The following is a 12454-nucleotide window of genomic DNA, read 5'->3' on the forward strand; positions in this document are numbered from 1 at the left end:
TAGTCAATGGACTAGGAATTTTTTACATTTTAAATTTTGTAGTATAAATATTTCCTCTCCACAGATATATCATACGTATCGCACAAAGCGGGCGAGCCGCCGACGTACACCAAAATAGCGTCGTTCAGCGACATCATCGCCGTGCAAACGCTCAAGTCGAACTGCACGCAACAGTCTCAGACGCAGGTATTTATAGGCTATATTTTGAACTACCCTCATGTTTGGAATCCATTTAACAGAGGTGAAAATATATAACATGTTTTCAGTTTTTTTTTTATATTATTATCATGACTGTTATTCAATAAAATATTCTATTTTAATGAAAGTAAACTGCCTGGAAAATTAATCTGTAATACTTTGATTAATCGCTCTATTAATTGGCCAAAGTATTTATTCATAGCTGTTCTTCATTGATTCAATTTATTTATTATATTTGTATAATACTGCTGTACAAACAAATTAAACTTTTATTCAAGTAAAAAATCATATTTTCTTCGCAGAGTGGATCGTCTTGCGGTAAAGCTGCGTTACAGTTACGAGTTAAAGGTGCAAGTGAAACGCTAACTATCACGTGCAGTAGTGTTGATGTGAGTTTAGTTATTATATTATTAATTTAAGTTAGTATACTAGTATGTAGCCGCGGATTCGCCTGGCTCGAATGGGAGAAATATCGAATGTCGTACTGGAATAATGATATTTATTTATTACCAACGTTTTAATTTTACAAGATTATAGAATAGGTAGTAAAAATCTTAAAAATTTGATTATACCTGTACACGCCAGTTCTGGGTTAGTGTAGGAAAAATGTAATCCCAAAAAAATATATGATGTAAATACTTAATATCTTTGTTCTTTGAACAGTTCTATGAAATTTAAATATCATAAATTGTACTAACTAAAATATAAAGAAAAAATTTTATGTATATTGCAGGCTGCAGAAAGCTTAGCGGATCTAGTCGATGGTTATTGCCGACTCGTCACTGACTCGCAGACGTCACTGTGGAACAGAACCAGTATGTAATAGTTTTATTATTTTATATTTAGTTAATGTTTAAATATTATTTTTTTGGTATCGAATCACTGAGTTAAAGTATTAAATACAAAGTATCTGCTCTCAATAAAGAAAATAGAATGCCGCTATATATCATTTTTAAAACGAGATAATCTTATAATGACTAAATTCAATATTAGTTTAATTTGAATAGAACCTGTAATTTTTATTTGAAGACTCCATCTTGCATTTTTGCCAGGGTTTGTAATAAAAATAAAAAAATATTTAACAAGATGTGTGTTTCTGCATTCAAAGCACGAAAAATAAATGTAATATTATATTTCAAGCTACCGTTTGGAAACAACTCAACTGTCAATGTAAAAGTAAGTTTTACTGTAGATAGTTTCTTTAGGAAACCCTTTTTGTAACTTATTATGTTGTTCTATGATAAACCATCCGCTATTATTATTTATCATGGTTATTAATTTGACACTTCTAAGTGCAGTAGTTTTGTCACTATTTTATTAACTCAGCATTAGTCGGTCAAAAATATTACTGTCAATATTTGATATTATATAACAAGACCATTTCAAAGCTCCTACACTATTATACAATTTTTAATTAAAATTTTATTTATAACAACGTTCTAAATTTCCAGCGGAAATGAGCAGCAGTTCGTCGGAAGGTAAAACCAGTTCTTGGGAAGGAAATACAGCCACAATACTGTCTGAGGATTACGCTGAGATCGTTGATGATGACGCTGACTATTCTACTCCGGCTGGTAAGTATATTTTTTATGAATTTTTATAAAAGAAAATATAGAATTGAACAATATTGGCCTCAATTTGGCCTTGTTATTTGTATTTATTATTTACAAATATTGTAATTTGTTAATCTGTAAGTCTGTTTATCTTTAAGGTGATTGCAACGATCTGTTCCCAGCCAATATCCCGCTAGATGGCGCTGAATTCTACATTTCTAGTTTATTTGAGTTTTTGCGTAATTGGAATAGTCATCAAACCTAGGAATAGTCATGGCGGTTACTGAATATTATATTTTATTGAAATATGTTATATCATTGCCTTAAAATCCACCCAATTCGGTAAAATTATGCGTTTTAACATCTGTCATTGCATACAGGGTCGTTTACACACACAGACGTATACAAAAATGATAAAGATTTAACTCTAGATGGCGTGAATGTAAAGCGCGTCACACACGGTGAAGATACTACCTATAATATTTTATCTAATCTAGTAATATTTTATATTACAGTATCTTAAGGTATCCGGTATCAGCGTTCTGACCATCATTTTTCTTTTTTCGCTGTAGAACCGCCATCCTGTTACAAATGACCCACAAAGGAGAATGACCACGGGTGGTATCGGTAAAATTTTAGTTGTGCCACGTATTCGTTATATTGTTAATTCCTATTTGTATTTATAATGATCATATGTATCAATATTAAGTCTTAATTAAACCGGATAAATTGAAATAATAGTAAAAGTAAAAGTTTTTCTTTTGAAACATGTATGAACTTTCGCATTAGTAGGAAGTAGGATTGTTATAAAAATAAAAGTTATATTTGTTGGCGTAAACTATTTTATTGTAATTTTGGGAAATAAATAATGTCAAAATTGATTACCTACAATAGAACGCAGTTTTATTTTATTACCTACATTACACTATTGTTTTTTTTTTATCAAAACATGTATTTGAAGTAGCAAATATGATATTATGCTGATCCAAGCATTTTCACTCAAAACTAATATCACTAATGATTTGTAAAAGTAAATTATTTCAAAATACATTTCATAACCAACAAGTAAGAATAATTATTCATACAACAACAAATCAAAAACACTATTTACTATGGAAAAAAAACCAGGAAGGTGAAAAACATATTTACGATTTCGATGCACTCGACTTTTAGTAAAATAATAGGTAAAAATATTATTATGGTTTTGATCACAGACATATCTGTGGTTTTGATTTTAGCTACTAGTATCAGAAAGCTGCGTGTTCAATGCACGTCGGGGTCCCACAACTGTGGAGGAAGGAAGGTAGAATACCTCCATCGAATAAGTGAAGTTTCTCGACATACTCGATTTGCCGGCCGGCCTCAATGAAGATTGTCCGAAAGTTGTATATGTGCTCTGTAACGAAAAAATTTCGCTAGCGCGATTCAGAGTGAGGTGTCGTACAATATACCTAATGAAGTTTTTCATCTTTTTATTTTACTGCAAATACAAAATAAAAATTAACCTAAATACCACCTACCTACCAAAATACAATTAGAACAAAAATCATTTGACTTGTTTATTTCACCCAGAGGCCAGAGGCGGCTCGTGACAAAATTGTATAGGTGTTCACTTGAAATAAAACAACGAAAATACAATAGCGTTCGGGATGATTTATTACAAAAAAATGAGCACCACATTTTATAAATGTCTATAACACTAAAAATTACAAAGTACAGGCTATTTCAAAACGAATTCAATGACTAGGTATCAATAATTAGTAAATCACCGAATTTGCATTCGCGAGCGTAGGTATCCATAGTGTTTGTCTATAACTTATAGTTATAGAGGTCAGTGGTGTTTGTTGTGTAAACATGTATGTATTTGAGTAGTTAGTAGCATATTATATTCTGAATTTCTGATCCATGCCTATTCACTCAAAACTAATAACACTAATGATTTGTAACAGTAAATTATTTCAATAGGTAGGTATTTGAACATTTCCCAACAAGACGTAAGAATAATTATTCGTAGGTATACAAGATACAATAACAAATCTAATACACTATTTATTATTTTATTATTTACTAGCGGTCCGCCCCGGCTTCGCCCGTGGTACATGTTTACGTTTTCTCTCCATAAGAAGTAATAGCTAGAGAGCTAGCGCAAAGCTACCTGTATGTATTTGACCAGACCTGGATTTTTGTGTGTTGATTCCCCTATACCTACTATACATGAGATGAGGAGTCACTAAGCCCAGAGTGGTGGACGGGGCGCGCGCTTAGGTAAGACAGGTGGAAATTTTTGGCGAACTTTGAAACCATTTGACCACGTCTGCCATTTTGATATTTGAAAATAGATTATTATTACTATCGGAAAATAACAATGGCAGACCATTATCACGCGGATAACATTCTGGCAGACACTTATGAAAGTGCTGAAAAAAATACAATTTTGAAAGTATTTGACCAGATCTGCCATTCATATATTTTATTTATTAGGGTCTTAAAAACTTATTTTCGAAACGGCAGACATTTTCATTGCGTACAGACTTCAGCAGACAACAAAACTTTACAGACTTCAGCAGTCAACAAGACTTAGCTTCTACATGGTCAGATGTATATATGTATTACGTTCCCTGACCTTACATCAATGATTTACTTTATTAATGTTTTTATGGTCATTTACATTTAATTTTGAAAACTATGGAATAAAATTTATAAATTTGATGATACAAAACTAAATATACATTTGTAAAGAATCTCAAATATAAAGTTGTGTTGCAAATAACAAATCATCATTTAAATATTTAGTTTATTTCTTTATTTAAGAAACAATTAACAATTACAAAACAACATAAAAAAACACGCATGCATTTATTGAAATGTTCATTCATCATCACTATCGTATGGCGTTGTGTGACTCGTCTTCATAATCCATTGAATCGGATTCTGTAAAAGTAAAACGTAAATTATATAATAAAAGAAATGAGTCATTATAAACTTACCTAGTAAGGCAATGCCTTTGATGTCGCACGATGCCGCCGCGCCGCCAGTGTAGGTACTTCTGCTGCTACATGAAAATATGCTAGGGTTGCAACAAATGGGAAATAAAACAATTGTGATTATTACTATTATGATGTAATCATTTATTCATATTATGTACATTCAAAACAATTGCTATTATTAAATCTGATGTAATTATTTTTTCATAAATATATAATTATTATTAATTACATAATATATTGCACTGTGAAATATTTACGTATCACTTTATTTTTGATGTTCTTAATTGTCTTTTATAAAATTTAAGTGACGCATTCGCATTGGGATCAACAATCCGATAAGAAAAGAATGGAGACAATATATACATAGCTTTGATTTCAATTCTACAGATACAAAATATACAATCTATCTAAAATGATACAACGGATGTTTCCTGCGTTTTCTCGTCAAAATACCGAAACAACGTAATTATTGTATAGTAGTTGGGCGTGAAAGTAAAAAAACAAATGAAAAGTGTTTTCCATATGATTATTTATTAAATTTACGCGATTAAGAATAATTTCAACGATACAATTTAGTAACCGAGAATTCAGAGGATTAAAGAAAATACCTGCCTGATCATTTTATCAAACTCTAAAAGAATTATGGTTATTTCGCATCACTCGGTTTATTAGTTTGGTAATAATTATTAAAGGTAGTTACAACCCTAGCCATTGAGTCGAACGGTAGGCAACACAATATCGACTTTGTGCGGGTACATATGGTACATTTCTTCTTGCTGTGAAGCGTAATTATTATTATTAAGATTTTTTAGGCTATTTTGAATCAGCTGTTCTAATTTAATTCTAGAAATTTATTAAAACGTGATTTTTTTAAAAGTATATTATGAGTTTATAAATACCTCAACCAATAGTTATTGTGTCCTATCCTCATTTCTTTATATCTTGGTAGTTAACTAAAGTGTTAAATTTACATAACCTCAACAACAACATTTACACTGCCACTGCACTAAAACTAAACTAACTAGCTCTCTAGCTATAAGAACCATCCTCGTACTTCAAGGGATATAATAAAAAAAGAATTATCGAAATCGGTTCAGCCGTTCTCGAGTTATGCGCTTACCAACACATTTTGCGATTCATTTTTATATTAGACTAGCGGTCCGCCCCGGCTTCGCCCGTGGTACATGTTTACGTTTTCTCTACATAAGAACCATCCTAGTACTTCAAGGAATATAATAAAAAAAGAATTATCGAAATCGGTTCAGCCGTTCTCGAGTTATGCGCTTACCAACACATTTTGCGATTCATTTATATATATATACTAGCGGTCCGCCCCGGCTTCGCCCGTGGTACATAATATTTACGTTTTCTCTACATAAAAACCATCCTCGTACTTCAAGGAATATAATAAAAAAAGAATGATCGAAATCGGTTCAGCCGTTCTCGAGTTATGCGCTTACCAACACATTTTGCGATTCATTTTTATATATAAGACTAGCGGTCCGCCCCGGCTTCGCCCGTGGTACATGTTTACGTTTTCTCTACATAAGAACCATCCTCGTACTTCAAGGAATATAATAAAAAAAGAATTATCGAAATCGGTTCAGCCGTTCTCGAGTTATGCGCTTACCAACACATTTTGCGATTCATTTATATATATATATACTAGCGGTCCGCCCCGGCTTCGCCCGTGGTACATAATATTTACGTTTTCTCTACATAAAAACCATCCTCGTACTTCAAGGAATATAATAAAAAAAGAATGATCGAAATCGGTTCAGCCGTTCTCGAGTTATGCGCTTACCAACACATTTTGCGATTCATTTTTATATATAAGAAGACTAGCGGTCCGCCCCGGCTTCGCCCGTGGTACATAATATTTACGTTTTCTCTACATAAAAACCATCCTCGTACTTCAAGGAATATAATAAAAAAAGAATGATCGAAATCGGTTCAGCCGTTCTCGAGTTATGCGCTTACCAACACATTTTGCGATTCATTTTTATATATAAGAAGATAAGATTATGTGAAAATAACCAGGAAGGTGAAAAACATATTTACGAAAACATAGTTACATAATATGGCTGTCGCTACAATAATTATATTTCAATTTTATCTTTTTATACCTAGTAGAACTGGCCGACGAATAAAAAAAATCGTATTAGAATAAATACAATAAATTACGGAACAAAAAAAGGATTGTAACTGAATTAGGTATGTTTGTTTCTGGGCGCACCGTTTTCGACGACGCGACGCGCGACGTAAGCGTATAGGTATAGGTACCTACTTTGCTAAAACAAACTAATAAAATTGTGTGTCTGTCTGAAAATTCGGAAAAGCATATTTTGCAAGTTTGTAATTACTTTGATAGTTTACCGATTTATAATAATTGTAATTGTAATTGTATAATATATAATTTGCAATGTGGTGAAATTTCATAAAAATCACGGGCCAATTTTTTGTTTTGAATCCCACCGAAAATATAATTGCGTTATTAGAATAATTAATTACTATACCTACCCACGATCAATTATTACAATATAGTCTCAAATGCATACTAGAGAAATATTGCAATTTGATTCAATTAAAATGCATAGCATACAAAAATAAATTCACAACACAAGAAATTCCGCGCGCAAATCATAGCGCGTGTCAATGAAATCAAGAATGTTTTATATCAAGCCGACGCGGACGACGACGCGACGCCGAACAAAAGTACCTACGACGGACGACCACGCTTCGAGTTGCCAAACAACATGAGTAATAAATTGTTTACAAAAAAAACAAGTTTTCCATTTTTCTGTATGAGTAGACAGAACTTCAAAACGCCACCTGCTACGGTTTATATTATGAACGATTGTTATAAAAATAAAAGTTATATTTGTTGGTGTAAACTATTTTATTGATCAATAATTTTGGAATTTAAAATTGTCAACATTGATTACAATAAAACGCAGTTTTATTTTATTACACTATTGTTTTTTTTATCAAAACATGTATTTGAAGTACCATATAATATTATGCTGATCCAAGCATTTTCACTCAAAACTTATATCACTAATGATTTGTAAAAGTAAATTATTTCAATATACATTTCATAACCAACATGTAAGAATAATTATTATTATTCCTACCTACAACAACAAACCTAAAACACTATTTACTATGGGAAAATAACCAGGAAGGTGAAAAACATATTATTATTTACGATTTCGACGCACTCGACTTTTAGTAAAATATAGTAGGGAAACATAATATTATGGTTTTGATTTTTGCTACTAGTATAAGAAAACTGCGTGTTCAAACTACTTGTTTGTCTGTCTGAAAATTCGGAAGTACTTTGGTAGTTTACCGATTTATAATAATATTGTATACCTATATCGTTGTTTAAAAAATATTCAAACACAATAAAATATGATATATGTACTGATTTATCACTGGTTTCAGTGATGAACTGATGAGTCAATTATAGCCACTATACTTTCGTCATACGTGTGTATGATTGATGTGATTTGCAACGTGGTGATATTTCAGAAAAATCACGGGTCAAATTGTCCCACCGAAAATATAACTGCGTTATAAGAATAACTATACCTACGATAAATTATACATAATACAATATAGTCTCAAATGCATACTAGTGAAATATTTTATTTGAATCAATAAAATAAAAAAATAAATAAAAAATAATAATAATACAAAAATAAATTCACAACACAAGAAAATCCGCGCGCAAATCATAGCGCGTGACAATGAAATCAAGAACTTTCGAGCCGACGCGGACGACGAAGGAGCCTAACAAAAGTACCTACAATCATAGGCGGCTCGTGACAAAATTGTATGGCCGTGTTCACTTGAAATAAAACAACGAAAATAGGTACCTACAATAGCGTTAGCAGTACAAAAAAAATGAGCACCACATTATAAATGTCTATTTATACACTAAAAATTATAGAGTATTTCAAAACGAATTCAATTATTATTTAGCAATAATTAGAAAATCCCCGAATTTGCATTCGTGATCGTATTCATAGTGTTTGTCTACACTAATATTATAAAGAGGAAAACTTTGTTTGTTTGTTTGATTGTAATGAATAGGCTCATAAACTACTGGACATTTTACCAATGTTTGCAAGTTTGTGATTACTTTGATAGTTTACCGATTTATAATAATTGTATACTTATATCATTGTTTAAAAATATTCAAACACAATATGATATAGGTACTGATTTATCACTGGTTTCAGTGATGAACTGATGAGTCAATGTTAGCCACAATACTAATCACTTTCGTCATACATGTGTATGAACTATGATTGATGTGATTTGCAATGTGGTGAAATTTCATAAAAATCACGGGCCAATTTTTTGTTTTGAATCCCACCGAAAATACATATATTACTAATTGCGTTATTAGAATAATTAATTACTATACCCACGATCAATTATTACAATTTACAATATAGTCTCAAATGCATACTAGAGAAACATTGCAATTTGAATCAATTAAAATGCATAGCATACAAAAATAAATTCACAACACAAGAAATTCCGCGCGCAAATCATAGCGCGTGTCAATGAAATCAAGAATGTAATTTTATATCAAGCCGACGAGCGACGACGCCGAACTAAAGTACCTACAGTACCATTTACCTTCAGTGTACAATACAGTTTACAGACCTACGACGGACGAACAATAATGAGTAATAAATAAAAAAAAACATAGTTTCTAAGGTCATTAGTTTTATTTTATTTTATTGTTATTTTCTTTGAACGATTGGAAATGAAATTACTCAATTTTTACACAGAACTTTGATTTATTAGAATTATGCTCATTATGCATAAGATAACGAACGCGAATGCACGACATCTAGCGCGTCAATGTCTAAACATCGCCTTTCGTTTAGACATTGACGCGCTAGATCTGTAATAAGTATATAGTCTATGCGCTAGATGTCGTGCTTTATGTCGTGTTTCGCTTGGCAAAAGTCACGCACACTACTGTAGAAGTGTCAAATTTTTCCGGTATTTTACTGTTGTTTTTCTAAGTAAATATTGTAAATTATTGATTAAAAAGGTCGAACGCGCACACATTTCATTATAGAGAAGTGATAAAATGATTAGTTTTAAAGAAATAGTGTCTGTGTTAAGTGTTTAGAGGTAATCAAAAATGTATGGAGGGACGGTCGGAACATCAACCTTAAACCACTGCGTTCCTCACTTATGTGAGGACTCTATAGTCGATAGCGACGAGAAAGCTAATTGTAACAATATATTAATACTCTTGGTGGAATTATTCCTTATTGAAGATATCCGCTTGACTTCAGCTGTCGACCAACTTTAAATTTAAATTCATTGACAAGAGTTAGTAAATTACAAGATATCAATAATAAAAAATGTCTAAGCTAATTTTATTATTCACAGTTCGTGACTACGAGTTGGTTCGTAATCAGATTGAATTAACCGGCATAATTGGCGAGGGGCAATTTGGTGACGTTCATAAAGGTAAGAGATTTTACTTTATTGGTTAAAAACCATTCTAAATTTCAGTATTTATTTTTTGTCTAATAACTCCTAATACCGTCAATAACGATTGTACTTGCCACAATATCCAATATTAATGTGGGTAGAATTAAATAGAATTGTACCCTCATTAACTTTTTTTGTCTTGTCCAATATCTGTTAATTTTTGTTAGGAAAATTGTGAATGGAATTAAATTGTACTCTCATTAACTATTTTTACATCTTGTCCAATATCTCTTGTTAGATAGTTCATATTTATTGAAATACTTAAAGTTCTTATTTTCTTTGAATAACTGTCCTATCCATTTTGCTTGTGTCCAAATATGTTTAATACTCAATAATTAGTTGTTTGCTACCACCTACCTACTCTTTTTTGCCTAACACTTATTAATTCTCAATATAAAGGTACATGCAAAGTGACATCAGCCAACCACCCATCCTTACGCCGTCAACTCGCAATACAAAAGCAACAAGGGAAAACTCCCGCGGGGGAATATGTATTGCCCGTAGCGGTGAAAACTTGCAAGATGGACGCCGATTTGGACACCGCTGAAAAGTTTCTGGAAGAGGCTTGTGAGTATATATTATAAATTAGAATTAATAAATATTGTGCATAATGTAATTGGTAGTTATTACACGTCGTAGTTGGATAAAAATTCTAAAGAAATAATTTCATCCATGGATCGGTGCAAAGTTTTGCGGACACTTCCGAAGCAAGTGGTCTATCAGATACATGTGTGTGGTGCGTCGACGTGTACCGACTCTAAAACATTTAAAGTATCCCAAAGTTAAAATTTAAAATTTTACAACTACACAAGATATCCGCAGTGTTACACGTGCTTTGTCGGCCTTTAAAGGACAGATAAGAATTATTATCATTAAAATGAGTCCCTAGCGAGCTTTGATCCTGTTAATTTTCTAATGTTTAATAAATATAATGTGCAAGTAAATTATAAAGTCCATCTGTTTGATTCAAATATAATTTTAGGTCATAATGGCCATTCTAAAATATATTTTTTCCATGTATTTTCCAGATATAATGCAACAGTTCTCACATCCGCATATAATCGGTCTAGTGGGAGTGTGTAGCGCGCCGCCGATATGGATTGTGATGGAACTCGCTACTTTGGGAGAAATGAGGGCGTATTTACAGCAGAATTCTCATAGGTATGTTGGGAAAAGGGGGGATTTGGGGAGTTTAGAAGGTGGTTTTATTAAAAAAAAGTTACAAGTTAGTGTGCTTATAAAGCACCTATTTACTACACTTCGTTTTTTAACTGGAAAAGGTTATGTAACATTTGATATGTTATAAAATTACTGGAACAGAAAAATTAAAACTAAACTGAAAAATTTACCAAACATATAGGAATAAAATCAAACAATTTGTATGATGTTCTTAAAATGGTAGGAAAACGTAAAATTTATGTTTTTCAATTGGATAGTTTCTCCAAGAAACTATTGCTATACGTCAAACTAAAATCTAAAATTAATCTTTCATATCGAATCTATTTTCCATATTCATTGGAGTCACACACTTAAAGTATCTATTATATTACAGATTAGAAACATGCACGCTAGTGTTGTACATCTACCAATTATCGACCGCGCTCAGTTATTTGGAGAGCAAGAAGTTCGTGCACAGAGACATCGCCGCGAGAAACGTACTAGTCTCCACTCCTACTTGTGTTAAGGTAATCATTAGTAATTTTGATTCTGTTATTATGCAAATAAATGAGATATTAATGAAAAAATTAAATTGAGTAATTATAAAGTTGCAGTTTATACGCATGTACTGAAGCAGATAACTATTAACAAATACATTCTACATATTAATAAATACATTCTAATATAGTTTATAAATAACTCAGTAAAATCTGTCTTGTATTAATAACAAAACTTCATCATGTCATTTAAAATGTGAAAGTATAAAAACACAATCTTAAAGAAAAGTTTACTACTAATAATATGAATGCGAAAGTTAGATGCATGTATGTTACTCTTTCACGGATAGACTACTATACTGATTTTGATGAAACTTAACAGTAATGATAGTTGTACGTCAGAATAACACACGAGCTATACAAATATCTAATTTTTCCCGCGGGTTCGTCGACGGGTAAATGCGCACGACACAGCTAGTTAAATTAACTATTTAAATTAACAATTTTAATAAATAATTCTTTAAACTATGAT

At 31.7% G+C, this 12454-nt stretch overlaps 1 protein-coding gene across 6 annotated transcripts in view; it reads left to right on the forward strand.

The window, feature by feature from the left end:
• Nucleotides 1-12454, forward strand: part of Fak (protein tyrosine kinase 2 Fak) — a 170458-nt gene that overhangs the window by 148792 nt on the left and 9212 nt on the right. For all 6 annotated transcript variants that reach the window (XM_090116463.1, XM_090116464.1, XM_090116461.1 and 3 more), the window contains 8 exons: nt 65-186; nt 501-587; nt 932-1013; nt 1650-1772; nt 10163-10243; nt 10667-10834; nt 11296-11428; nt 11820-11952. In XM_090116463.1, the coding sequence (XP_089972589.1) occupies nt 65-186; nt 501-587; nt 932-1013; nt 1650-1772; nt 10163-10243; nt 10667-10834; nt 11296-11428; nt 11820-11952 (929 nt within the window). The remainder of the gene's footprint in view (nt 1-64; nt 187-500; nt 588-931; nt 1014-1649; nt 1773-10162; nt 10244-10666; nt 10835-11295; nt 11429-11819; nt 11953-12454) is intronic.

This window comes from Colias eurytheme, chromosome 25, assembly GCF_061535395.1.
Source record: "Colias eurytheme isolate Ceu_HAF_F1 chromosome 25, ilColEury1 Martin Lab GWU primary, whole genome shotgun sequence".
Taxonomy (NCBI): Eukaryota; Metazoa; Arthropoda; class Insecta; order Lepidoptera; family Pieridae; genus Colias; species Colias eurytheme.